General features: G+C 53.9%; 3 protein-coding genes across 5 annotated transcripts in view; all 3 read left to right on the top strand.

The window, feature by feature from the left end:
• Positions 1-1,329: 1,329 nt before the first annotated feature.
• ATN1 (atrophin 1) lies at positions 1,330-13,923 on the top strand. Of its 2 annotated transcripts, none has more exons than XM_019627708.1 (10): positions 1,330-1,601; positions 5,771-5,964; positions 6,122-6,259; positions 6,410-6,523; positions 7,237-9,221; positions 9,423-9,645; positions 10,023-10,719; positions 11,626-11,769; positions 12,118-12,298; positions 12,497-13,923. In XM_019627708.1, the coding sequence occupies exons 2-10, from the start codon at positions 5,938-5,940 to the stop codon at positions 12,528-12,530; spliced, it is 3,543 nt and encodes a 1,180-aa protein (XP_019483253.1). In that variant the 5' UTR covers positions 1,330-1,601; positions 5,771-5,937; the 3' UTR covers positions 12,531-13,923. The 2 variants fall into 2 exon arrangements, with proteins under 2 accessions (XP_019483253.1, XP_019483252.1); XM_019627707.1 differs by having other exon boundaries at positions 7,234-9,221; positions 12,497-13,050.
• On the top strand, positions 13,853-15,623 carry CUNH12orf57 (chromosome unknown C12orf57 homolog). Its single transcript, XM_019627712.1, has 3 exons — positions 13,853-14,193; positions 14,474-14,650; positions 15,392-15,623. Exons 1-3 carry the CDS (start codon positions 14,142-14,144, stop codon positions 15,541-15,543), a joined length of 381 nt encoding a protein of 126 aa, XP_019483257.1. The 5' UTR covers positions 13,853-14,141; the 3' UTR covers positions 15,544-15,623.
• A 484-nt stretch (positions 15,624-16,107) lies between these two features.
• Positions 16,108-27,228, top strand: part of PTPN6 (protein tyrosine phosphatase non-receptor type 6) — a 14,338-nt gene continuing 3,217 nt past the window's right edge. The window contains exons 1-11 of one of the 2 annotated variants that reach the window (XM_019627709.1): positions 16,108-16,309; positions 20,802-20,924; positions 21,135-21,329; positions 23,923-24,112; positions 24,271-24,387; positions 24,472-24,585; positions 24,741-24,837; positions 25,203-25,282; positions 25,453-25,602; positions 26,677-26,808; positions 26,933-27,087. In XM_019627709.1, the coding sequence (XP_019483254.1) occupies positions 16,296-16,309; positions 20,802-20,924; positions 21,135-21,329; positions 23,923-24,112; positions 24,271-24,387; positions 24,472-24,585; positions 24,741-24,837; positions 25,203-25,282; positions 25,453-25,602; positions 26,677-26,808; positions 26,933-27,087 (1,367 nt within the window). In that variant the 5' untranslated portion in view covers positions 16,108-16,295. Of the gene's footprint in view, positions 16,310-20,456; positions 20,714-20,801; positions 20,925-21,134; positions 21,330-23,922; positions 24,113-24,270; positions 24,388-24,471; positions 24,586-24,740; positions 24,838-25,202; positions 25,283-25,452; positions 25,603-26,676; positions 26,809-26,932; positions 27,088-27,228 lie in introns of those variants that run through there. The other variant, XM_019627711.1, reaches the window with a different exon arrangement.

The following is a 27,228-nucleotide window of genomic DNA, read 5'->3' as shown; positions in this document are numbered from 1 at the left end:
TGAATCACTGACCTTCCCCTTCCATACTGCCACCAAAGGCCTTGTTTGTCTTACATTTCCTTCCAATCTTTACCCACCCCCACTCCATTGTATCTACTTGTCTTGCCAACCAAAATCATCCTCAGCTCTCTTGGAATCCCCCCACCCCCAGAACCCAGCCATCTCTGTGTCTTCCACCCTCTTTTCCTACCCAGAACCCCAGCCTCCCTAGAAAATGCACCTGGCTCCACCTCCATCATCCCTTTTTAAGGTTCCTCACGCTTCCCGGTCTCTCTCCAAACTGACCTCTCTGGACTTGTCTCTCTCCAGCTTGTCTTCATCACTCCCAAATTCTTATATTTCCTTTCCCAACACCAGTCACCCCCACATACTACTCTCTTCCAGAAACCCCATCTTCCTATATATGTCTCCATTTTTTTCAATTTCTTCCCCTCCTATGACCCCAAACTTCCATCCTATCTCTCTTATAATTGTCTCCCCAAACTCTCCCCCTACATGTCTGCCACAGACCGTCACACCTCTAGCTTCTTTCATCTCCTAGTCATATACACCTCATTGCCCCTAAAGCCCCCATGTAGGTCCATCTTTCCAATCTCACCCCATTACCCCAATCTCTGCCACATACCCACAAACTCCCACCTCATCTCTGCCACAGACCCCTTTGCCCCCAAACTTCTCCTGCCTCCCCCATATCTGCTCTTAAAACCCATAGCCCCTCCTACCTAGTCCTCTCCCGCGCCAGGCCAGCGGGCTCCCCACATTCCGCCTCCGCGAACCCCTCCCCGCGCCCCGGGCCCCCTCGGCCTCGGTCTCGGCCAACTCGCACAGCGCCTCCCCCTCTCCGATCCCCCTCTCTCCCCCCCTCGCAGCTTGCCTGGCGCTCCCTCCCTCGCGTCTCCCTCCTGGCCCCTCTCTCCTCGTTCCTCCGCGCTCCCTCCTTCTCCCTCTTCCTCCCTTCTCCCATCCCCCTCTCCCAGGCTCCCTCCCTTCGCCGGCCGCTTTCCTGTGCTAGTCGCTGGACGCGCCGCCCAGCCCGCCCGCCCGCAGCCCCGCGTCGGGCCGGGGCCTGGGGCCGGGACCCATTACTGGGGGACCGCTGGGCTCGGGGAGGGGCTAAGAGGGGGCGAGGGAGACGACCAACCGGGAAGGGGCGGGAGCCGCGGGCGGAGGCCGCTTAGGGGGCCGGGAATCGCTCGAGTGCGGGCCGCGCGGGGCCGGCGCGGGCAGCGGGCGGGAGGCGGCGGGGCAGAGCAGAGCGGAGGGCCGGCCGAGCCGCGGGGGCGAGTGGAGCGGCGCGGGCGGGCGGCGCGGCCCGTGCATTCCGGGCGGCCGGGGGGAGGCGGCGGGCCTTGGGAGGGGCTGAGCGAGAGCCGGGATCGGGATTTGCTCCGGGTGCCGGCGGGCGATCGGGACCAGGTTGGGGGAAGGAAGGGGGATGGGGGCTGCCCTCCGAGGTGGTCGGGGCCGCCGCCGCCGCCGCCGCGGCGGCGACTGAAGCCGGGAAGAGGACAGGGGGGCGGGGAGCGGTCGCCGCCGCCCCCCGGAGGCGCCGGAGCCCCGAATCGCGCTCGGAGCCAACCAGTGGTCCGGAGCACTAGCAGGTAAGATCTGCCGCCGCCCGGGCTTCGGGCTCCCCGGGGTTCGGGCCCGCGGCTCCCCACCCCCACCTCCTCTCTGTTCCCCCTCCCGCCGCCGCCGCCTCCATTTGTTATTTTCCCACTCCGGTCCCCCCACTGCGGGCACTGCCAGGCCTGAAGCTGGGGGCTCGGGGTGGGGCTGGCTCCCGTGGAGGAGTGGAGGCCGGGGGCACCCAGAGGATCGGGCAGGTGGGGGTAGGTGGGAGGGTCTCAGGAGGAGGGCTGATGGGGCAAGAGGGTAGCCAGGACCCCGGGACCAAAAGAGGAACACCGAGGTGGAAGATTAGCAGAGGAAAAACGGGGATGCCTGTGAGGGAGCTTCGGGGCTAAGGCAAAAAGGAATGGAGAGATGGCAGCGAGGTGGGGCATGAGGGCTCTAGGAAAAGCCCCAAAGGCCCAGAACCTGGGTTTCAGAGCCCAGGGTTGGGAATGCTAGGTATGGGAGGGAAGTGGGAAGTGGGAAGGGGTGTGGTAGATGGGTAGAGAGGGGTTGTAGCTGATGAGGGAAGGGAACGGAACCTGGGGAAACAGAGGCTAGGAAAGGGCCAAAGAGAGAAGTCCACCTCTGAGAAGACCCCAAGGTGTTCCCCGGGTGAAGTGGTAAGGAAATGCCTTTGTGACTCAGTTTTATTTCCCCTACTCCAGGTCACCTCTAGTCTTTTTTTTTTTTTTTTTCCCAATTTCAGGCATAGTTACTTCTTGGAGAGGAAGGAGTACACTGGGGCCGCGTAATGTGGGTCCTCCTAAAACTAATGAGGAGGGAGGAACATTGAAGGGAGAGTTAAGGAGAAAGGGTTTCTGGGAGGGTGGAAACAGAGGAGAGAATTGGGCAATTTTATAGGCACTCCAGTCAAGTTGTCACCTCCACCTTCAAATCTCCAGAGCACCCACTGACCCTCTAGCTGTGGTTTTGGGGGAAGGGGGGTTGTCTTCATTGCTGTTTTGAGCTCCAAAGATTTCCATTTGTACATGGGCTTATTTCTACTGGGGTAGGTATTTTTAAGCTCTCTTCCCTGAGGGTACTATAGGAGGGTAGGAGTTGCTTTGGCAACTGGAGGGGGAGTGGCTGGCAGATGGACCCCTGGGATAGACTCTTGAGGGGCAGTTTCTGCCATTTCGTTACCATGGCAATGATCCAGTGGGATGTCCAATAGGTGGAGGTTCAGAATCTTGATTGGACCTCAGCCTTTGGCTATGTCCTTGGGATTCTGTCTGGGTTCTGGAGGATGTTTCTGGTGCTGCTGGTGGATAGGTTTCCTAGGGGGTCCACCCCTTTCCATCTAATAGTCTGTGGGACATAGGTAGATATGTTACTTGCCCATCAGGGTCTCTCCAAGTCCCTCCCCCTAGGCATGATGGGAGCATGGAAATGCTCTATTCAAGTTATACCATGTTTTGGTAGTTCTTTCTGACTCCATCTCCCTTATTATTAGGGACTTTTTGCATACAGTAGTCTTTTTGCTTCTTTGCACTGATATTCTTTCATTTTCTTAAACTTGAGTCTCCCTTCCCCAATCTTCTTTCTCGCCACAGTGACCATTTCCCTCAGCTAACCTTTGACCTATATCCCTGACCTTGTAGAATGGCTGGGCTTTCCAAGCCCATCCCAGGTGAGGGTGGCCCAGGGGAGAGAGGGCTGTGGAACAGCTTGGTGCAGTGGAAATACCCTGGAGAACTGAGTCTTGTCCTGGCTATACCTCTAACTGTGACCTTGGGCAAGTCACTTCTGTTTCTTTGAGCCTGGGCTTCATTGTAAAATAAAAGTGTTATAGATAATTTCTGGGGCCCCTCTGACAATCCTGGATTCCCTGGAGGTTTAGGCCTGTGCATTGTTATCTGCTGGTCTGGGCTGCATTGTTATCTAGGAATCTCTTTGGACCGGTTTGTTAGTCTGGCAGGTCTGGAATGATGATGGGGGATGGGCCAATGATCCTGAAATTCACCCTTCAAGCCCTTCCCAGAAAAGCCTGTGCCTCTATTGTAGTCCCTCTGACATCCTCATATTTCTTCCTGTTCTTACTTAGAGACTCTTTTCCTATTTCTTACTTTTCCACTTCCCCAATCTGGTCTTATCATTTTCCCTTTGCAGTAAGGCAGTGAAGGTGAATGTGCTTAGTGTGTTGCTAGACACATAGTAGGTGCTCTATAAATGTTAGTTACAGTGACTGGCTACTAGGGCAAGATGGAGTATAGCTAAGCTTGCTAGTGCTAAAACATGCCCCTGGTTCAGACACATAAATACAACCCTAACATCTTTGCTCCCCCTGCCCCTCCTTACCACAGGATTACCTACCCTTTTATGACTGCTTTTTCTCCTTCAAAGCTACTCATTGCTTATTTTATCAGATTTCAGCTGATTAAAAAAGTTGGGTGGGGGAGGGGCACACTAGGCTTTCTCAGGTACATTCCTGCATTTCTCTGACCTTTTGGATCCCTGAGCTCTAAATGACTTGGTAAGCAGGTTCTGTGTTGGGGAGGACAGATGAGCACCCTTCTTTAGAGGGGCTGGCAAAGACATACCAGTCACAAATAGTCATTGTTGTGCTTTAAGATTGTGTTCCCCTTTTGTTATTTGGCTTTTGTTCTTTGGATTTTTTGAGTTGACAGTATTTTAAAATCAATCTACACAACTCAAAAATGTGGTAATAGTTGTAGTTGAAGAAAAATGGCTGGTTTAGCGGGCAGTGGATCAGTTGTAAGTTCAGAAGGCCTTGGACTCTGTCCCAGCTATTTTGTGACTGTAAGTAAATTCTTATTAAGTTTTCTGGAAAGGTTAGGCTCATCCCTCACTGCCTGCCTCAGTAGGGTTCAGTGAGGGTGAGTGAGAATTACTTTGTATTCCTTAGGGAAAATATGCTTTAAAATGTGGAAATGCCATTCATCTAGCCAGGCCTCCTAACTCAGAACAGGCAGGTAAGCTTACTCTGTTCCCACCACGGCTAGAAGCTTTTCATCCAAGAAGACCTACAGAAGTTAGTGGGTTTCAAGGTCAAGAACAAGAACTGAACACCCATATATACATGACATCAGTGGGGCATATAGAAAGGAATAAAACAGTAAAAAGAACATTTTTGCTCTCGAAAGATCATACGGTCTGGAAAGATGTGACGCTTAGCAAGAAATACAAACAAGTGCAAATGAAAATAGTTGACTATATAGATATATAGATAGGCTAGGAGGTGTGTGTCTCCGTCTGAGCCAAGTGGGAGGTTAGGCTCACAAATTTATAAATTTGTATTGTGTGCTCACTGATATTCGCTGATTTGGCTGGTAAAATGAAAGTCCTGCCTTTTTCTCTGGCCTTCAGGAACCCAAGAAGTCTTTATGAGGCTTTCAAAAATGAAGCTCTGCACTTTGGGGATACCTAGGTTTGGTCTTGGGATTGGTAGGGTTGTGTGCCTTTGCATTGTAGAATGGGACATTCTTCTCCTACCTACTCTGATGGGAAGAAAGATTCTTTTCATGTCTCTGAGACTGATCTAGGCCTTCTGAGGATTCTCTAACTTCTGACAAGAGTATAGCGTAGCAAAGTATAGAAGAACATGGGCTTTGAAGTCAGGGAAATGTGGGCTTGATTCTGGCGCTGTCACTGGTTCCTCCCTGTGTATTCATCATATGAAGTTGGCAAGTCACAATCACAAACTTTGAGCCTCAGTTTCCTTACCTATATAATGGGAGTAATAAGAACACCTACTTTTCAGGGTTGGTTGTAAATATTAAATTGTGTATATGTAAGGGCTTGACATAAAGAAGGTACTCAATAACTAAGTTAATATTTCAACTGTGTTTCTTTATGCTCCTTTGTGAGGCTCTCTGGAATTCGTGTGTGCACAAATATTTCCTAGGGATCATGAAGGGTAAAATAGTGCTATCTCCTGAATTGGGGCTCATAGATACATCTGAGCTTAATGCCTTCCCCAGAAATAAAAGAGGTGACATTGTAAGCAGAGTCTCCTTCACTTGTAGATAGCTGGGTAGTCCATGGGGCAAGCCAGCGATGTCTTATGGGGCCTGTACCTCTTGGCCCAAAAGCCTAGGGCTGGGCCACTTGCTCAGCCCCTTGAGAAGCACAGTAGTATCCTCCTCAGACTCTGTTCCCCAATTTGGAGGCTCTGATGGTCTTTTTCTAACAGGCTTCACTGAAAACAGATCCTGCAAGTTCCAGGTGCCTACATTGCAAACTTGGAGATCCTGCTTCCTGCTTCCCAGGCCACAGACGTGGGGAGTTTGGGGTGAAGCAGAGAAGTTTCTGTATTCAGCTGCCCAGGCAGAGGAGAATGGGGTCTCCACAGCCTGAAGAATGAAGACAAGACAGAATAAAGACTCAGTGAGTAACAGCTTAAATGAAAGACATGAACGATTAGGGGCAGGGAAGATAGGGGGAAGGGCCTGGAGAGAAAGAATAGAAATAAGGCAAATCATAAAGTTAGGTGCAATGTAAAAAAGGAAAAACTATATTATCTGTTCCCCTTCTTCTCCCTCAGATGTCAATGAGGAGTGGACGGAAGAAAGAGGCCCCTGGGCCCCGGGAAGAACTGAGATCAAGGGGCAGGGCCTCCCCTGGAGGGGTCAGCACATCCAGCAGTGATGGCAAAGCCGAGAAGTCTAGGCAGACAGCCAAGGTATTCTGTCCTGAGGTCCTCCCACAGGATGCCCAGGCACTGGGGCTGAGGACATATGTGTGTGTATTGTGGGGGTTACTTCCTGTCTGGCAGAGGGTAATGGTGGAAGCTTGGAAGGTATAAAACAGGAATTCTCTTTCTCGCTAACAGAAGGCCCGAGTAGAGGAAGCCTCCACCCCAAAGGTCAGCAAGCAGGGCCGGAGTGAGGAGATCTCAGAGAGTGAAAGTGAGGAGACCAACGCACCAAAAAAGACCAAAACTGAGGTGAGAGACCCTTGCAGCCATCCTGACCCATCTTCTGACCATTCTTTCTCCCACATTTCCTTGCATTCAGGATTCCTACTTTAATCTTACCTGGAATATGAGAGAAAAGTCTTATGCTAGTGCTTATTAAAGTAGCCCTGTATATAGTATGTCAGACAGATCTTTAGGGCATTGGCCAGAACACTAGATGACCAAGCAGGGGAACTGGAAGAGTATGAGGGATTCTAGCCTTTTCTTTTCTAGGTCTTGATTTTTTCAGAAAGGGGCTGGGGAGGAGGCTAAGGATGAAAAGTCTTAGTAGAAGGAACAGATAACTCATAAGGAAAATGCAGAAGTGGTCTTTTTAAGAACGAAGGATTTCTGGGATGTTAAAGGGGTAAAGGCATTGAGAGGGTGGATATGAGTTGATGGAAGACAGTGACTTTGGTTCATCTGGGAATGAGTAGAAGGTGCTTGAGACACTTGAGGAAGGAATAGGGTTTTACAAGGAGGTATTGAAATAAGACTGGCTGCTAGGGAGCAGTTGAGAATGTGGCGAGAGTGGGGGAATCCCCAGATAGCAGGGGAATGGGCTTCAGCAAGAGTATTCATCACATTGTGGCTCAGTGGTGTGCTATGAGGGGGAAATGATTTTGTGCAAGGGGAGCCCCAAACCTAGGGGAAGCAAGAAAGGCAAGGAAAAGGGGAAAACAGCCCTCCCTTTTCCGTAGCAGGAGCTTCCTCGGCCACAGTCCCCTTCAGATCTGGACAGCTTAGATGGGCGGAGCCTCAATGATGATGGCAGCAGTGACCCAAGGGATATAGACCAGGATAACCGAAGCACGTCCCCCAGCATCTACAGCCCTGGAAGTGTGGAGAATGACTCTGATTCATCTTCTGGCCTGTCCCAGGGCCCTGCCCGCCCTTACCACCCACCTCCACTCTTTCCTCCTTCCCCTCCACCACCAGACAGCAACCCCCGACAGCCAGAACCTGGCTTTGAACCCCATCCTTCTGTGACACCCACTGGATATCATGCTCCCATGGAGCCCCCCACATCTCGGATGTTCCAGGCTCCTCCTGGGGCCCCTCCCCCTCACCCACAGCTCTACCCTGGGAGTGCTGGTGGAGTTTTATCTGGACCTGCAATGGGTCCCAAGGGGGGAGGACCTGCCTCTTCAGTAGGGGCCCCTAGTGGGGGTAAGCAGCACCCCCCACCCACCACCCCCATTTCAATATCAAGCTCTGGGGCTGGTGGTGCTCCCCCAACAAAGCCGCCTAACACTCCAGTGGGTGGTGGAAACCTACCCTCTGCTCCACCACCAGCCACCTTCCCTCATGTGACACCAAATCTGCCTCCCCCACCTGCTCTGAGACCCCTTAACAATGCAGCAGCCTCTCCTCCTGGCCTGGGGGCCCAGCCACTACCTGGGCATCTACCCTCTCCCCATGCCATGGGGCAGGGCATGGGTGGACTTCCTCCTGGCTCAGAGAAGGGCCCCACTCTTGCTCCCTCACCCCACCCTCTGCCCCCTGCTTCCTCCTCTTCTGCCCCAGCCCCCCCAATGAGGTATCCTTATTCATCCTCTAGTGGTAGCTCTGCAGCAGCCTCCTGTTCCAGTTCTTCATCTTCGTCTGCTTCCCAGTACCCAGCTTCCCAGGCATTGCCCAGTTATCCCCACTCCTTCCCTCCGCCGACAAGCCTCTCTGTCTCCAATCAGCCACCCAAGTATACTCAGCCTTCTCTCCCATCCCAGGCTGTGTGGAGCCAGGGTCCCCCCCCACCTCCTCCCTATGGCCGCCTCTTAGCCAACAGCAATCCCCATCCAGGCCCCTACCCTCCTTCTACTGGAGGCCAGTCCACTGCCCACCCACCAGCCCCAACACATCACCATCACCACCAGCAACAGCAGCAACAGCAGCAGCAGCAGCAGCAGCAGCATCATGGGAGCTCTGGGCCCCCTCCACCTGGAGCTTATCCCCACCCCCTGGAGAGCAGTAGTTCCCACCATGCACACCCTTATGCCATGTCTCCCTCCCTGGGGTCTCTCAGGTCCTACCCACCAGGGCCAGCACACCTGCCCCCACCTCACAGCCAGGTGTCCTACAGCCAAGCAGGCCCCAATGGCCCCCCAGCTGCTTCTTCCAACTCTTCTTCCTCTCAAGGGTCCTACCCGTGTTCACACCCCTCTCCTTCCCAGGGCCCCCAAGGGGCGCCCTACCCCTTCCCACCGGTGCCTCCGGTTACCACCTCTTCGGCTACACTTTCCACAGTCATTGCCACAGTGGCTTCCTCGCCAGCAGGCTACAAAACGGCCTCCCCACCTGGGCCCCCACCGTATGGGAAGAGAGCCCCGTCCCCAGGGGCCTACAAGACAGCCACCCCACCCGGATACAAGCCGGGGTCGCCACCCTCCTTCCGAACTGGGACCCCACCAGGCTACCGAGGCGCCTCGCCGCCCGCAGGCCCAGGGACCTTCAAGCCAGGCTCGCCCACCGTGGGGCCTGGGCTGCTGCCGCCTGCGGGGCCCTCAGGCCTGTCATCCCTGCCACCACCGCCTGCGGCCCCCACTTCGGGGCCGCCCCTGAGTGCCACGCAGATCAAACAGGAGCCGGCTGAAGAGTATGAAACGCCCGAGAGCCCAGTGCCCCCGGCTCGCAGCCCCTCGCCCCCTCCCAAGGTGGTAGATGTGCCCAGCCACGCCAGTCAGTCAGCAAGGTGAGTAAGGCGGGGGCGGACCTGGGATGGGGAACTGGAGAACAGTGGTGACGAAAAGAGGGAGTAGGCACAGGGGTGGGGCTTGCGTTGGCGCGATGCTTTTTAAAGTACTGCAGACCCTCGCCTAGTCCCCTCAGCCTGCGGGGGCTGGCTTTGGGCAGCTCGCAGGGGCTGAGCGCGCACTGCTTCCGCACCCGGAAGGTTCAACAAACACCTGGATCGCGGCTTTAACTCGTGCGCGCGCAGCGACCTGTACTTTGTGCCGCTGGAGGGTTCCAAGCTGGCCAAGAAGCGGGCCGACCTGGTGGAGAAGGTGCGGCGCGAGGCGGAGCAGCGCGCGCGCGAAGAAAAGGAGCGCGAGCGCGAGCGGGAACGCGAGAAGGAGCGCGAGCGCGAGAAGGAACGCGAGCTGGAACGGAGCGTGGTGAGTACGTCACCATGTGCGCCGCCCGTCTTCTGATCCTCGGCGCCGCACAGGGAGGCTCAAGGGGCGGGGAGTCATTGTGCCTCCTATCGGAGCGGAGGAAGCGCTGCAGCCCAGAAAACGGAGACCAAAGGATTCCTGAGGGAGGCATCATTGCATGCCTGGGTTGGGGGAAGGCCTGCTCAGGTCAGACTACCAGTGGATCGTAGGGAGAACCACTATTCCGGAGAAGGGGGTATGGAAATTCCTACTAGGCTGAGTTCCAATAAGATGTTGCATTTTGGCACTCAGCTGCTGAGACAAATGAGCAGCTTGAGACCGGTCACCTCTTTCCAGCACTGCTCTTCTGACTCCGCTCTTCTCCCTGTACCCCACAGAAGTTGGCTCAGGAGGGCCGTGCTCCAGTGGAGTGCCCATCTCTCGGCCCAGTGCCCCATCGCCCTCCGTTTGAGCCAGGCAGTGCTGTGGCTACAGTGCCCCCCTACCTGGGCCCCGACACTCCAGCCTTGCGCACTCTTAGTGAATATGCCCGGCCCCACGTCATGTCTCCTGGCAATCGCAACCATCCGTTTTACGTGCCCCTGGGGGCAGTGGACCCAGGGCTCCTGGGTTATAATGTCCCAGCCCTGTACAGCAGTGACCCAGCAGCCCGGGAGAGGGAGCGGGAAGCCCGTGAACGAGACCTCCGTGACCGCCTCAAGCCTGGCTTCGAGGTGAAGCCCAGTGAGCTGGAACCCCTACATGGGGTTCCTGGGCCAGGCCTGGATCCCTTCCCCCGACATGGTGGCCTGGCTCTGCAGCCTGGCCCCCCTGGCCTGCACCCTTTCCCTTTTCACCCGAGCCTGGGGCCCCTGGAGAGAGAGCGTCTAGCGCTGGCCGCTGGGCCAGCCCTGCGGCCTGACATGTCCTACGCGGAGCGTCTGGCAGCTGAGAGGCAGCACGCAGAAAGGGTGGCAGCCCTGGGCAATGATCCACTGGCCCGACTGCAGATGCTCAATGTGACCCCCCATCATCACCAGCACTCTCACATCCACTCTCACCTGCACCTCCACCAGCAGGATGCCATCCATGCAGGTGAGATGCCTACTTCCTTCCTGGACCACTTGAGGCCACCTTGCCCCCCAGCAAGGGATTGGGCTCTTCTCAAGTCTGGCCTTCTCTAGTCTGGCATGAGCCTCTTTCCTGAGCGCTGCCCTGATCTTTGCCTCCCTGTCATCCCCCAGCCTGTCTCCTAATGCCCTAGCCTTGCCACAGAGATTATTCTCCATACTTCCACCCCTTTCAGAGTCCAGCATCCACCCGACCTGCAGCCCCTTGCCCCCTCTCAAGGTGGTAGATGTGCTCAAGCTGGAAACCTTTGAAGGAGCACCACCTTTCTACCCTTACAGCCCCTTTCTGGCAGCCCGTCACATACCTGTTTTCTTGCTCTTCTGGATTCAACTCTGTTGTGACTTCTTGCCATCTTCTCTTCTCCCAGCAGGAGGTCATTCATGTTTCTCCCCATCTCTAGATCTGTGCCTTTTCAGAAACAGCCTTGTAGCTTTAGTTTTGGGCATCGTAGGTGGTAATGAGCTTTACTTACTACTGTCCCTACACTGTATTTCTTATTGCCTAATCTAGCCTTATATTCATTCCAGTCTCCCTTGTGCTTTCTCTCCCTTAACTTCCTATCTGTTCCTGTCTCATTTCCTAAACCTTCTACTCTCTTCCATCTCCTCTAAGCAATCTATTTCTCTCTTTCCTTTTCCTCAGACCTCCCTGACAACTGTAATCTGTCCTGCCATTCATATGTCCCTGCTCCAGTAGGTTCTTATGCTATCCATCCCCAGCCCCTAGTTCTTCCATTGTGCCTCCTCATTCCTCTGGATCTCTCTGTTTGATTTTCCATCTCTCTTCCCAGACTTGGGACCCCTCCACCCACATGCATGGTTTCCCCCAAACCTGCCTTCTGGTGACACCTTCCTCTTCTCTACCCTCCAGCCTCTGCCTCGGTGCACCCTCTTATTGACCCCCTGGCCTCAGGGTCTCACCTTACCCGGATTCCCTACCCAGCTGGGACCCTCCCCAACCCTCTTCTTCCTCACCCTCTGCACGAGAATGAAGTTCTTCGTCACCAGCTCTTTGGTAAGGATGGAGGTTGGGGATGAGGAAGATCTAATGAGAGAAGGGAAGAAAGGAGGAATTGGGTGGTGGGATTGGCCTAGTTGGGCTTGGGTTGGCGTGAAATGCTGCCCAAAGGAGCTGGGAATGGGAATAGGAGGGCCGAGGCCCTGCCTAAGAGAGGCACAGGTTTTAGTGTCAGGCTAAGAGGTTTGAATCCTAACACCACCGCCGGCAACTTGCAGGACTGGCTGTTGCCTAACTATTTTAGCCTCAGTTTTCTTTATATGTAAAGTGACTGGCTATTTCCTGGCCCAGAGTCGGTATTCAGTACCCCATTAGTCACATGTCCCCTGCCCTTCCTGCCCATAGCTGCTCCTTACCGGGACCTGCCAGCTTCCCTCTCTGCCCCGATGTCAGCAGCTCACCAGCTGCAGGCCATGCACGCGCAGTCCGCTGAGCTGCAGCGCTTGGCACTGGAGCAGCAGCAGTGGCTGCACGCCCATCACCCGTTGCACAGTGTGCCGCTACCCGCCCAGGAGGACTACTACAGGTACTACTGGGCACCCCTAGGCTAGGAGTGAGGGGGCATGAGCTCTGCCAGGCTGGGACAGGGTGTGGGCATGGTATAACTGGGCACTAGGCTCCTGGGGGAGGCAGTTCCTCCTCCACTGTCCTCTGTGAAAGGGGCCAGGTCAGGCTTGACCTCAGTCTTTCATCTATGTTCTTTCTCCACCCCCTCTCCCCCCAGTCACCTGAAGAAGGAAAGTGACAAGCCGCTGTAGAACCTGCAATCAAGAGAGCACCTATGGCCCCTGCATCTGGACCTTGTAGGCCTCCTTCCCAGCCTGCCATCCAGAGCGTGGAGGGTTGCTGCTCAGTTGCAGGGCCTTGGCAGCTGGGCAGAGGGAGGGAAGAAGGGACAGACGGAAGGCCAAGGCTCCTGTGGTGTGTGGAGGTGGAGAGGTGGCAGGGGTGGGGGCAGAAAGCGCACAGTATCTTGGACCAGGTCCCTTTTCCTTGTCCCCCTGCTTTCTTCCTCACCCATGCCCAACTCCCGTGGCCACCGCCCCTCCCCCACCCCGTTGGTGTGATTATTTCATCTGTTAGATGTGGCTGTTTTTGCGTAGCATTGTGTGCCGCCCCAGCCCCTCCCCAGTCCCTGTGTGCGCGCCCCTTCTGCAATGTATGCCCCTTGCCCCTGCCCCACATTAATAATTTATATATATAAATATCTATATGACGCTCTTTGAAAAACATCCCAAACAAAACCAACCAAACAAAAACATCCTCATGATTCCCCAGACAGATGGCTGTGACTCGTTCTTTGCGGGCTATGGGGGCGGAATCTGCGCGGGGTCTTGAGAGAGACCAACAGGGAAGTTGATAGGGATGGGCCTTCTGAAGGAATTGGGTGGAGGGACCCTGGAGAGTTGGAGGGGGTACCACCGGAGCAGTCTCCTTCCAAGTCAGGGAAGAGGAAGTCAGGATGCTGGAGGTCTGGGACAGGCACGCCTTTGCCAAGGTCAGGTCTAGGGAACTACTCAGGCTTTTGAGGCGTTTCTGCCACTGGTCTCAGCTAGGAGCCACCAGCCCTGAATCCTTTCCATAGAATAGTTTGAGACACGGTTAGTGGTTTCAACAGATGAAAGCGATTAGAACCCAGGAGTCCTAACTACCCTAATGGTTTGAGGAGCTATTAGGTGACAATTTCAAACGCCTAGAAGAAAAAAGAAATCAGAAGGCTTTACGCTGCAGCACACACCGCTATATACAAGGCCCTTTCCAAAAGCTCCAAGCTTTTATTGCTGCGAATCACTGTCTGCGTTCTTAAAAACTAAAGGGTGTGACTGGCTTCCCTCAGCCAATGAGCATCGATCTTATTTGCATAAACTTATCAAACGTTCACAAACTCTAGAAATGAACGCTATAAGTAAATTCTTTAGAATACTGTTTTTTCTTGTGAAAGTTAAGAGTATGCATCGTTGTTACACCTATAGGAGTTAGCAAACAAACACTGAGCTCACCCTCACTAATAGTGGAGTTCATAGCTATCCCATGTTCTCTCCAGATTACTTCCTGCAGTGCTTACAGCTCTTTTTGAATTTGTCTAGCAGGTCTTCCGGTTTATACCGGAAGACCCCCCCAATTACGTAGCCTGTTTTTAACAATAGAAAATGAGTTAACCGTTGATTTCCCCGTTATATTAGTTTACCTGAGTGTGTTAGGTTGAAGTATTCTACAATTTTGTAGAGCTTACAATGGAATAATTAGAACTGCGCTTCCGGTTATAGCTGTAGTTACACCACCCTCAGTAGTATAGGGGTCCGTTTTCCTAGAGGTTCTTTTCTTGATTGTGTTTTTGGTTTTGCTGCACGTGTAACGTTTGTTGCCGCATGGCGTCCGCCTCGGCCCAACCTGCGCCCCTGAGCGCCGAACAGGCCAAGGGTGAGGAGGTTTCTAATCACGGGGTGGGCTGCCTGCTGGAGGGAGGATGAGAGAGGGTGCGGGCGGAGGATGCGAGGCGAGAGATATGCTTGCGGCGCCGGGAAGTGGGGTGCGGGGCAACCATTTTTCTCTCTTTAAGAGGGGTTTCTTGGGGCGAGTGATGGAGGCCGTGCTTATCGGATTACTGTGGCTTTAGTCCACTAATTCCCTGCACTGGGACCGCCGGCCATGCTCCGATGCCTAACCCGGGACGTCTCACCCGGTTGTATCTGCCGCACAGTGGTCCTGGCCGAGGTGATCCAGGCGTTCTCAGCTCCGGAGAATGCCGTGCGCATGGATGAGGCTCGGGACAACGCGTGCAACGACATGGGCAAGATGCTGCAGTTCGTGCTGCCCGTGGCCACGCAGATTCAGCAGGAGGTTATCAAAGCCTATGGCTTCAGCTGCGACGGGGAAGGTGGGTCGGACTAGGAAAGGGTGCTGGATCCTTTGGGTCCCTGATTCGTCGTCCCCCTTCTCGCCACACGGCGGCAGCCACAATCTAACAGTATTGGCACTGAGAGCTCAGGGTCTACTTTGAACTTGTGCCAGGTGAAGTCCTAAGTGCATTTTGTAGTTACCATTAATTATACTATTATCCCATTTTTTTTGATGAGGAAACTAAGTGCCTGAGGTCACAGCACAACTGGACCTGAACCCTGTTCTGATAGCTTTTAGTGAGACGTCAGCAATGCATGGCAGTACGCTTCTGCAGCCCCTCTAAGGCATTGCAGCTAACCCTGTTTGAGGGTTGGCAGTTCAGTTTCCTTGATGAGATCATGGTGTTCCCCAAGGGTGTCTACTGATTCAGTTCAGTTGGCCTGTGGCCCTCCTGTGCCCTGGTTATAGATGTGGGATCTCATGGGTGCTTGTACTTTGGGTTCCTGTGACTAAACTGCTAAAATGGTTTACCTGATAGTGAGAAGCACACTGCTTTGGGATATTTCCATTTACTGCATCCCAGCTAGTTGTGCCCGGTGTAGACCAGGAAGTGGTTGATCCGAACCCCACAGGGCAGAAGCCTGCATATCTTGTTTTGCAGATAACTACCTGGCCAGAAGGGGAGCAGCCAGTGACTTATGCTCAAGCTGTCCCCTCCTGTTGTCTTGGGCACCCCCATCCCCTAGGGGTATGGGTTGACCTCCACTCCCCCTTACAGGTGTCCTTAAGTTTGCCCGCTTGGTCAAGTCTTATGAAGCCCAGGATCCTGAGATTGCCAGCCTGTCGGGGAAGCTGAAGGCGCTGTTCCTGCCTCCCATGACACTGCCACCCCATGGGCCTGCTTCAGGTGGCAGTGTGGCGGCCTCCTGAGGGTTGGCCTCCCCTGTGACATTGCCCAGGAAAGGAAGATCTCGGTGCCCTGGAGGATAATAAATGTGCCTGTGATTTAGCTTCAGCGTCAGTCTTTTGTGACTCTGACAACCAAACCCACCTCCTGACTCGATTCACTCTGCCATTCCAGCTGCCTATCTCCTGGTCAGATCCTTCCTGTGATCCTGCTGGGCCCAGCCCTGCTCCATGGCAGGGTGGGAGGGTGGGCAGGCCCTTCAACACCCTGGGTGGGTGGGCCTGCCCAGACGGCACCTTTGCTGAGGAGTGAGGCTTCCTGGGTTTTTCTTGAGGCCTCTTGGTGGCTGTGGACCAAGAGGCTCCCCCATTGGTTGGTGTTCACTTGGCCAGGGTTACTTCCTGGTCTTTGCCTCAGCCCGCCCTCCTGCTGCCCTGTCTGCTAGAGCTCCAGGTGGAGCTCCAGGTGGCTCCTCCCCTCTCAAGGGAAGGGCGCCCTGGACAGACAGGCGGGCCCTGCACTCCCTCCCAATGGAGGAGTAGGGCTCGAGGGTGAAGCAGGCTGCTGTGGGCGGTCTGAGGCCAGCCCCGCCCCACCTGTCCTTTTTCCTGGGATCTTACTCCAGAGGCTTGTCCCTGCAGTTCCACTGGCCTGGCAGGCAGCATTGTGGAAGAAGTAGCTGAGTTCCAAGAATTCTTCCTCACCTGGTTTGGGCCACTGCACAGCTGTGCCTCTTGTGGCCCTCTGCCTGTGACTCCCCCATCCCTCTGGGGAGATGCTGTCCCGTGGGTAAGTCCCCTGCTCCACCTGGGTGCCACAGTCTCTTGTTATTTTGGGAGGGAGGGGCATGTTTCATGCTCACTCCTGACAGGTGTGTGACCAGGACTGCAATCTGTTGCTCCCCCCTGCTCTGGGTTTGCTTCCTGTCCCTACCCTTAAATTTTGAAGAACTCCAGGCTCACTCATGCTCCTTGTAGGGGCCTCTCCCCTTCTCTAGCACTTTCCCTCTGACAGATGTGTATTTATTCTCACCATTGCACTTCTCCACCCTCTGGTTCCCTGCTGCTGCTGTCTGTTTAGGACCTGTCCCCCTGGGTAGCCCACATCACCCGAAACATAACGTGTCTGAAAGGCAAACCTAAGAAAGTTTGCCTTCATTCCACTTTCTTTCAGTTCTCCTTCACTCCCCTCCCCTGCACCATTCATACAACAGACACATGGTGAGCATCTATTATGTGCCAGATACTGTTTAAGATGCTGGCAATACTATATCGGACAGGGAGGACGAGGTGACAGACTATACAAAGAACCCAATAAATAGGTAATTTCTGATTCTCAGAAGTGTTACACAGAAAATGAAATAGCTTCATGGGCTAGCAAATGACGGGGTACCAATGACATCACTAGCTGGAGGGGTCAGGGAGGGCTTTCCTGAGGAGTAGAAGAGTGAGCTGAGACCTGGGTGGTGGAGAAGAGCCAGCCTAGTGCCCCTAGGCAGAGAGAATGGTGAGTTCAGAGGCCCCACTGTAGGAAACGACACCTAAGGACCATGCACGAAGCAGGGTAAACCGGTGGAGAGGGAGGCAGGGCCAGGCGGGACTTGGAGTTTGGATCTTATGGTAATGACCTTGCTTGGAGTGTTTGTGACTTGGTAGGTTGGTCGCCCCTGAGTCCTGCAGGTTCTTGCTTCTCACATTTTGCCTTTTCCATTTGCACTGCCTCCCCCAGTGCACATGTCGCTGTCAGCCCTGCTGATAGGGTTCTTATCCAGGATTCTTATCTCATGGCCCCTGCTCCCTTACATACTCCTGCCATGGCCGTTTTCCTATCAGGTGGTTTCCTGGTGCAGAATCCTTCCTTGGCTCCTCATCCGGGACTTGTAAGATCATTTGCAACAGGTCGCAGCCTCTCAAAGCAGCAGTTTTGCTGCAGCCACACCACTCTGCTCATACCCAACACTGCTCAAGCTGATCCTGCTATCTCAGTGCTGCCTCTGCGGAAGCACCAGCCCTCCGGCTTCCACCCGGGGGGCTGTGCCAGTGCCTACCCACTCCCCTCACTGAAGCCTGCTCCAGCCGTGTGGTTGGTGTACGGGAAGGGGCAACAAGCTCTGGCACCAGACAGCCTTGGTTTGTCCACCTTCCCAGTCACTAGCTTGTGACCTTGGTCAAGTTACTTAACTTCTCTGAGCCTTAGCTTTTATGTCTAGACTTGGGCTAATAAGACCTACTAAATGGGTTTGGCATGTGGATTAAATTTGTAATGTAAAAGCTGTTGGCACTAAAACCCTACATATCAGCTTTCTGTATCAATATTTGGGAAATATTGTTAAACTTATTTATCAGGTACAGATGTTGGGGCTCAGGGAAGCGCAATAACTTGCTAGAGATTATTTAGCCTGGTTTTCTCTTCTAGACTCCCTATCTTTCTGTTGATCTCCATCTCTACTTTTTATCTCCCTGCTTCCCAAGTGAATAATTTTCTCTTCTGAATTATTAGGCACTTAACTTTTGCAACTCTCAGTCTCCTTGAGCCTGTTTTCCTCCCTTAAAAAAATGGAGAAAATAACTCCTACATCACAAGGATGTCTGAGGCCCACATAGGATTGTATGCCAGAGCTCTGCAAATGCCAGAGCGCTTGTGCCAAGGTAAGGGAGGTGATTCTCATTCATTTTCCTATTAAAGGACAACAGAGACATCTTACCTTAGTGTCTGTCCATCTTCTGGCTTGTCACTCTTCAGAGAAATTCCTGCCTCTTCCATGGGTCAGGAATTTCTGGGTGCCTAGCTAGTTTCTTCCCACTAAGTGGGTTTAAGCCCCAGAAAGAGAATGGCTTGGGACTGTGGTGCAGTGGGTGTTCAGTGCCAAGCATGGACCTGCAACTTCATATGTGATCAGGGTGGTGTGCCCATGTGGGTATTTGCACTGGACCAGGTATGTGTATAGATGGACATGGGTGATGAGGTGCATGTAATGGGACTGTGTGTGTGTGTGTGTGTGTGTGTGCGCATCTGTATATGAGAGGCCAGGGATTTATGTGTAGGACCAGGAGCTGGACTTATGACCATGTATGTGCACTAATGAACTTGATTATTAGACATGTACTTTGTGCAAGGCACTCTGCTAAGCTTTGGACATTCAGAGGCCAGCAAGGCCAGTGTGGTGAGGCCGACTCTGCATCTGCTATTCCTGCCCCTTGCTGTGGGAAGGAGTTCATGGTCTTTCAGTGTGGCTGTCCAAGACTGAAGAGGTAGTCAGTGTTAGACCACACGATAAATGCAAACAAGTCCCCCAGGGTACCAGAAGGAGTCAGGGAGAGGGGGGAAAGAAGCCCTTTTTTAACGGGGAGAAAATTGATGTTTCAAAAAATGATATAGTATCCTCCACAACTAGACTGAAGAACAAAAGGACAGCAACTTGTCTGTTCCCCTTCCCCCAATTCCCCAGCACTGTTCCCATCCCCCTAATTCCCCAATAAAAATCTTAAAAAAAAAAAATGACATAGTAGTCATCATAGGAAAAACAGACTTTTGCTGGGCTTTAACACTTTGTTATTTATTTTTCCTTACGTTTTTATTGAGGTATGGCACGCATAATGTACATGAATATTAAGCATACAGCCTGATGAACCTCGCATTAATACCCATGTAAACACCCCCCAGAGCAAGATGTAGAGCGCTCCCAGCACCTCAGCAGTTTCCTAGAAATTGCCGTCTCCCAGTCAATGTATTTATTTCTATAAAGGTAATACATGCCCATGCTGCAACAATCAAAAAGGTCTAAGGGAGACGCCAACGACCTTCCCAGCCCTCTCCTGCAGCCGCCCAGTCTCCATCCATCCCTAGGAAAAGTCACCAATATGACTTTCTCGTGGGGCTTCTTTCTTCCGGGTTTGGGTGGGCGGTGTTTGTGTTTGTATTTGGAATTATACACAGACAGCATTATAAGTTTTTAGTATTTAGGGCCTCTCAAGGTCAACCAGCCCTGAGACTATCAGCCATGGCAGGGACCCCAACCTCCAGGAGACAGGCCCTTGGTTGGAGTCCTGAGCTCGAGCCTATTCAGACCAGACTCACTTGGCAAAAAAAGCTATGGCTCAGGGAGGGGTGGATGGACCCAAGGGAGCTGGGGGCTCTGCCTGTACCTGCTTCTTCTCCCTCATTCTGTTTCCGGGCTCCAACTACATGGTTAGGGCAGAGTGGGGCAAGGGCCTGGGGACAAGAAGTAGAAACAGGGCTGCACAGGGGTCCTTTTATCCATCTGTCTGCCCGAGTGGCACCTCCTCAGATATGTATGCCGGGAAGGTGAGGGCACCCCTCCGTTTGTAAGCATCTGTAGGGCTTGGCTATTACGGACCTTCCTCCTACCACTGCAGCCCCAATGGAAGAGGAGGCTCCCCGCCCCCCACCTCTGTTCTTTGAAGCCTTGGGGCAGGCATATGGTAGCTAAAACCACTGCCTTTAGAACCAGACCGTCTGGGTTTCATTGTGGCACTGCCACTTACCTGACTGGATGACCTTGGGCAAGTTCCCTATATGCCCTGAGCCTCAGGTTCCTTGTCTGTGAAATGGGGACACGTTACCTGCTTCATATGGCTATTGTGAGGAGTAAACCAGATAAGGCTCGTAAAGGACATTATAGCATAATGCCTGGCATATAGCAAGACTCCATTAAATCATAGCTGTCACCATGACAGTATTATTAGCTTGCACCAGGGAAGGCTATGTGGAAGCAGTTGGTGGAAGAGGAAGAGATGGGTTCACATCTCTTGAATCTTATGAAGCATGATCTTTGCCTGGAGGGTACAAGGCACACGTGTCCTAATTTGCTGAGTGCCATGCTCCTCCAAGGCCTTTGATGGCAAACATGTGGGAAGTGGGCCCCGCCATCCCCACCCCCACTGCTACCCTGCTCTGCTTCTCTTCCCTCTGCTCTAAAATGAGAAGTACAGTGAGTTCCCCCAAGGGGTCGGCCGCGCCCCTTCCTGTCCCCGCCCTGCCAACTACCCTAGGCCATTGGAGTGGCAGTCCCAGAACTAGGACTGCAGGGGTGGTGAGGTGGCCTGGACACTGAGGGCCGAGTTCGAGGCTTAGCCCCAGTATTCTCCGCCTGCCTGGACTCCCCGGCACCACCACCACCACCACCTTGTTCCCTTCACCCACTTCCTCTTGGGGAGCCCCCAGGATGGTGAGGTAAGGGCCTGGGACCCACGGTAGGCAGGAGGCAAGGGTGCCCGGGAGCCCATACGACCTCTCCTCACCACCCTCCCGGGCCTCCCAGGTGGTTTCACCGAGACCTCAGTGGGCTGGATGCAGAGACGCTGCTCAAGGGCCGAGGTGTGCATGGGAGTTTCCTGGCTCGGCCCAGTCGCAAGAACCAGGGCGACTTTTCCCTCTCAGTCAGGTAGGTGGCCTTCAACTGCAGTCAGAGCCAGTATTTTGGCAACTCATTCTCGGTTCCCTCATGGCAGTGCCAACTCCCCAGCTCCCAGCCCCGGCATGTCTTTTGTCTGTGTCCACCTTATCCATGTGAGGCCCCATATTCAGGACCTCAGCCCGTCCCCTACCTGTCCCCACTTCTACTCCTGCACCCACCGGTCTCATCACCCTGCAGGGTCGGGGATCAGGTGACCCATATTCGGATCCAGAACTCAGGGGATTTCTACGATCTGTATGGAGGGGAGAAGTTTGCGACGCTGACAGAGCTGGTGGAGTACTACACACAGCAGCAGGGCGTCCTGCAGGACCGCGATGGCACCATCATTCACCTCAAGTACCCACTTAACTGCTCTGACCCCACCAGTGAGAGGTGAGCGGCTTCACTTCCACCCCTAAACATCAGTGCCTTCCCCATCCCGGCTCCTTCCCAGGGCTCCGTGGGCCTGTTTCCTCCATGGCTGTGTCTCAGGGGACTCACCTCACACCCCTTTCCATTAACCTCCAAGAAAGCAAGGGAAGGTCACCTCTCCCTTCTTCAGGGTCGCTGTCAGCTGGCAGCCCAGGGCCCTACTGGTGACAGACAGGCCCCTCCTTGTGGTTGTGTTTCACAGCAGGCCAGCTCTGTTGTTAGAAAGCTCTTCTTCCTCCTATGGAACTGAATCTGCCTTTCTATAACTATTTCCGCCCCCAGGACAGGTTAACCCAGTGGGTGCTTAGGAGGAGCACAGGGACTAAATCTATGAGGACACTTAATGCCTCACCTCAGGACCCAGTGGGTCATCCCCTTGGGGCTGTGTAAGGGTATCACTCTGTGATGAGTCACGTGTGCTCAGGGCCTAGTACCTGGGCACAGGGTAATACTCAAGGGATTTCCTTCCCATCCTTTTAGCTCCAAAGAGGTGGCCCCAGAGCTGGGCTGGCCACTCCCCAGGTGGTCTCCCTAAAACCTGGGTGGGAGGTGGGGGCACCTGAACACTCAGCATTACAGGTGGCTAATTTTAGTAGCTGCATCTCAATGACAGCTCCTATTAAGGTGAAGGGCAGCTGAAAAACTCTAGGTTTGTTTTTTTTTCTCCACACTCTTGGGGCCAAGTCAACTTGCCCTTGTCTAGTATTTGTGTATTGATTGTTGACATGATTCTAAACCTTAATTCTGTCAGTTTCCAGTCTTTCTAAAATGCATGCCTCCCAACTTGCATAATATTTTTAAGTCACTGGTTAAAACTTAGAACTGGCTGAGGTGAGGTAAAGGCCCCATGGCCCATCACTGGAGACCTCTCTCCAGTCAACAATGAAGCCTACTTCTTGTAGATCCTACTTCAAAGGATCTACTTCCTTTGAAGCCATGTCTTCTAGGAGTGAAGCCCCAGCATGGATGACCTTGCTCATGGTTGCTCATGGAAAGTCCTACCCTCCTTAGTACTTTCTCACCCTTTTCCTATACCTCACTTGTAACACGTATGGGGGTTTTGCTCCCAGACCCTCTTGAATTCTTCATGTCCTCGCTTCCCGCTTGCCCACAGCCAGGTTCTGCCCTGTGGGAGAAAGGATTGACCAGACCGTAGAGAAGCAGGAGGTTATGGATGGAGCTGGGAGAGGGAAAGAGTTGCTGAGCAAAACGCCCTGGGGAGGAGGCTGGCTGGGGTTCATATTGCTGAGAAGCAGAAGAAGGGCAGAACTGGGACTAGGGGCAGTCATTCATAGAGGGCGTCAAGACCAGGGAAGCTGACTTGAAGAGGCCCTTTAGGTTACCGAGCGTCTGGACGCCTGGGCTCACCCCTGACCCTGGGAGTGTGTGGGGGAGGCTCTTTCTCCAAACCTCTGTCTGTGTCCCTGCTTTGTCTGCAGCCCCTCCTCCTCCACAGGAATTTGCATTTGTCCCCTCCATGGCTAGCTCTGTGCCTGTGGTCAGCCTGACATTTGCATGGAAACTTCCTCATCCTGGGGCCTGGGGGAAGAGGGTTAGCCCCTTCCCCATTGTCTGGGGTCCCTGACCTGTCCCTGAGTGGTGGGATGGGGTGGTCCAGGGGGCTCCTGGACAGGCCAGGAGACTCTGGAGGTCTCTGAGCTACAGTCTCCTCTGGGCTGGAGAGAGATGGGGCGGACAGAGGGGCCCCCTCCCTCCTTCCCCCATCCCTGCGGTTGGAAAATGCACCCCCCCTCCAGAGGTCCCTGGGCTGAGGAAACCTCACAACCTCACTTCTCACTCTCTCCCCAGAAGGAGTTTTGTGTTTTTTCCATCACGTGGTTTCCTGTGGGGCTGGGCATTGTGGGGCTACAGTTTCCTCCTGGGAAGGGGGTGTGCTTCGGGGAAAGGTCCTAGTTCTGCTTTCTGCACTTTGAGCCCCTTTGAGCCCCTTTGAGCCCCTTTGAGCCTCTCTGAACCCCAGCCTCTCCTTAAGTGACATCATCCTAGGCACCCCCAGAGCCCCCTAAACCACTGTCCCCAGCAGGGTGTCTGTCTTCCCTGCCCTGGGGGAGTTCTCCCTGACCTGCCTCCCCAGTGACTTCCTTCTCCCCCATCTCCATCGCTCTCTGTGGTTTGGCCTTTGTCTGCATTCCTCTTGGTCTCTATCCTCTTTCTCTAGTCTAGCCCTGTCTTTCAGGAAGACCCTTCCTGGGTTTCTCCCCTCCAAATATTCTGGATATGGCCTGCCTTTCTGCTTTTGTCTTAAACTTCCAGAAGTGGACTAGGTTAGAACTCCTGAGGCTTGCCTCTTATCAACAAGGGCCTTGGGCCAGTGTGCAATCGCCATCCTCAGTTTCCTCACCTGTAAAATGGGGATGGTACCTGCCTCTCTGTGGTTATGTAAGTAACGGACCTAAATATGGTGGTGGGTTTGGAAGCATCTAGCACAGGGCCTGGCACTTCGCAAGTGCTGTTTCCCTGTCTCTGTGAGTATCTCTGCTCAGTGCCTGCCCCTTGGCCCAGGACTCACTTTGCCTGATGCTGCCTTTTCTAGGTGGTACCATGGCCACATGTCTGGGGGGCAGGCAGAGACACTGCTACAGGCCAAGGGTGAGCCCTGGACGTTTCTTGTGCGTGAGAGTCTCAGCCAGCCTGGAGATTTTGTGCTGTCAGTGCTCAGCGACCAGCCCAAGGCTGGGCCAGGTTCCCCCCTCAGAGTCACCCATATCAAGGTCATGTGTGAGGTAAGGCAACTGGGCAGTGGGGGAGGCATCCTCCTGGGGCTCCCATCTGTGCCCACAGCATGGGTGTTGGGGAAGGTCAGCCAGTCTTTGGTCCAAGGCTGGGGGTCAAAGGAGGGCAACTCAAGCCCTGAAGGGTGGCCTGATTTGGTACCCCTCAGGGTGGACGTTACACGGTGGGTGGCTCGGAGACCTTTGACAGCCTCACAGACCTGGTGGAGCATTTCAAAAAGACGGGGATTGAGGAGGCCTCGGGCGCATTTGTCTACCTGCGGCAGGTAAGGGGTGGGCCTGCCAGTCCCTCAGACACATGAGTCTCTGAGATCTGGTAGTTGCTGACTTCTCGTCCTCACCCACCCAAGCCATACTATGCCACGCGGGTGAATGCGGCTGACATTGAGAACCGGGTCTTGGAACTGAACAAGAAGCAGGAGTCAGAGGACACAGCCAAGGCCGGCTTCTGGGAAGAGTTTGAGGTGCATTATGGGGACCAGCAGGGTGACTGGCGTGGGGTCCCAGGCAGTCCCCACCCCCTCTCTCCCAACCCCTGATACTGATCTGCCCCACATTATCTACCCAGTGAACGCCCCTCTTGGGGACTGGTGCTCCATTGTCCCCTCTTGCCCCTCAGAATCTGCAGAAGCTGGAGGTGAAGAACCTGCACCAGCGGCTGGAAGGGCAGCGGCCAGAGAACAAGAGCAAGAACCGTTATAAGAACATTCTCCCATGTGAGGACGCCACCCCTGCAGCCTCCATCCCTCCCCTTCCCTCAGCCAGCCTCCCCCATCTCATAGCATATCTATCCCCATCTCAGGCAAGGTTCACCTCTGCACGCACACAACAGAACCTCTTCTCCTCCAAAAAGCTTCTACTCCTCCCAACAGAGCCTCCTGCACCCACCCTCACCCATCTCCTTTCCCTGAAACCTCCACCCCCACCCATGCAGATCTCTACCCCTGCCCGTCCGCAGTGTTCTGAGGCCTCATGGCTTCTCAGACAAGAATGGCCTGTGAGCTTAGGAAGGGTCTGATCCAGGGGCTGGTGAGTTCTTTCTGACCCAGGCCCTTCTCGCCTCCTCTCTTCTCACTCTCAGTCGACCACAGCCGAGTGATCCTGCAGGGACGTGACAGTAACATCCCTGGGTCTGACTACATCAATGCCAACTATGTCAAGGTCGGTGTTGACCCTGGGGATTCCCCATCTCAGTGAGTTACTGGGTCCAGAGATGTGTGAGCAAAGCCAAAGCTGATGGCGTGGGTGGGATGAGGCTGGTGGGGGCACAGGGCGTGTCCTAGGCCAAGGAACTCATAGTCCTGGTGTGTGTCTTCTGTACTTCCATCCAGAACCAGCTGCTAGGCCCTGATGAGAACGCTAAGACCTATATTGCCAGCCAGGGCTGCCTGGATGCCACAGTCAACGACTTCTGGCAGATGACATGGCAGGAGAACACCCGCATCATTGTCATGACCACCCGAGAAGTGGAGAAAGGCCGGGTAGGGTCGAGCTGCAAGCTGTCCTCTGATCCACACCCCCCCTCCCCAGTACTCATTGTCCACCATCATTAAACAAAAGAAACTTTGGGCGCCAGGACAGAGAGGCACCTCGGACAGTAAGGCTCCAAACCTTTTAGGAAACTGAGGCACAGAGACAAAGTCTCGGATACACCCTGACTCCCAGATCCCTGCTTCCAACCTTGGGTTCTCCTGACCACCACCAGACCCAGGTTTTAAATGGGCCTTCTGCTTTAAAGTGTCCCGAAGCAAACATTCCTCCTGCCCCTCCCCCATCTGTCCCCATCCAGGCAAGAGCCCCTCTTGTCCCTTCTGCCTCATAAATCTCTCTGGAGTTGGCCCCTCACCCTCACCCCTGCACTGCAGCACCCTCTGTACTGGAGTCAAAGTGATTCCGTCCAAAGCATGCATTGCATCATGTTACTCCCTTGCTGTAAGCCCTTCAATGGCTCCTAGTTGCCCTTAGGAGAAAGTCACAGGCTAAGACTTGGTGCTCAAGGTCTGGTGCCTTCTCTACAACTCACTGCCTCCAACGGGCCAGGCTTTTTCAGGTTTCTGTGTCTTTGCACAAGTTCATTTTCTGCTAGGAAATGACTTCCTCTCTCTGTACTATCTCTGCCTGACAGACTCCTCATTTATGAAGAACCAGTTCAAATGCTCCCTCTTCTGTGAAGCCATCTCTGATTTCCTCCATAACCTAGAGGGAGAATTAGCTTCTCCCTCCACCATGCTCCTGAGCAGCTCTGTGTGTGTTTTGCTGTTTACCTGTCTCTCTGTGAGGTCCTAGAAGCTCAAGGGCGCAGATTGTGTCTTATTTGTGTCTGTAACTCCAACCTGGTTTGCACAGCTTCGGTTACAGTGTGTGTGCCAGCCAATGTGTACTGAATGACTTGTAAGGTTCGGTGGCTGGCTGGTCCTAAGACTGACTCTCGGCCAGTTCATCCAACAGATGTTGACTAGGCCGGCCCCAGGAACTCAAGACATAGGTCAGGGCCTAGAATGGCCTGCCCAGTGCCTGCTTCTGTGGCCATTCTCTAACTCCACCCTCCCTTTCAGAACAAATGTGTTCCGTACTGGCCAGAGGTGGGCTCTCAGCGAGTGTATGGACCCTACACTGTAACCAACTGTGGGGAACACGACACAGCCGAGTACAAACTCCGTAACTTACAGGTCTCCCCGCTGGACAATGTGAGTGTCCCCCACCTCTGCCCCCTCCTGGACCCTACTTGGACCTGTCCTCTTATCTGATTGTGGGAGATGGGGTGATGTGTGGGAGCGGGGGGTGGGCACTGACTGTATGTACTTGGCCCAGGCGAACCTGGTGCGGGAGATCTGGCACTACCAGTACCTGAGCTGGCCTGACCATGGGGTCCCCAGTGAACCTGGGGGCGTCCTCAGCTTCCTAGACCAGATCAATCAGCGGCAGGAAAGTCTGCCTCACGCAGGGCCCATCATTGTGCATTGCAGGTGAGACTAATGATAAAGATATTAATAGTAATCATAAATATAGTAGCTGGCAAGTAAATGCTGCTAAGTACCATGCAATTGTATGCAATTTACATAATAACTCATTTACTGCCTTCCCCTTCTCTCTCCCCCCGACCCCCG

Source organism: Hipposideros armiger, unplaced genomic scaffold, assembly GCF_001890085.2.
Source record: "Hipposideros armiger isolate ML-2016 unplaced genomic scaffold, ASM189008v1 scaffold_739, whole genome shotgun sequence".
Taxonomy (NCBI): Eukaryota; Metazoa; Chordata; class Mammalia; order Chiroptera; family Hipposideridae; genus Hipposideros; species Hipposideros armiger.
The sequence above is the reverse complement of the archived record's forward strand: the minus strand, read 5'-3'. Positions and strand labels throughout refer to the sequence as shown.

Bases quoted from the DNA above. Each gene is read 5' to 3' on its own strand.
- ATN1 (XM_019627707.1), top strand. From the start codon at position 5,938: ATGAAGACAAGACAGAATAAAGACTCA. The intron at 5,965-6,121 runs GTGAGTAACAGC...CTTCTCCCTCAG, and splicing joins CAAGACAGAATAAAGACTCA to ATGTCAATGAGGAGTGGACG. The intron at 12,299-12,496 runs GTACTACTGGGC...CTCTCCCCCCAG, and splicing joins GCCCAGGAGGACTACTACAG to TCACCTGAAGAAGGAAAGTG.
- CUNH12orf57 (XM_019627712.1), top strand. From the start codon at position 14,142: ATGGCGTCCGCCTCGGCCCAACCTGCGCCCCTGAGCGCCGAACAGGCC. The intron at 14,194-14,473 runs GTGAGGAGGTTT...TCTGCCGCACAG, and splicing joins GAGCGCCGAACAGGCCAAGG to TGGTCCTGGCCGAGGTGATC. The intron at 14,651-15,391 runs GTGGGTCGGACT...TCCCCCTTACAG, and splicing joins CTTCAGCTGCGACGGGGAAG to GTGTCCTTAAGTTTGCCCGC.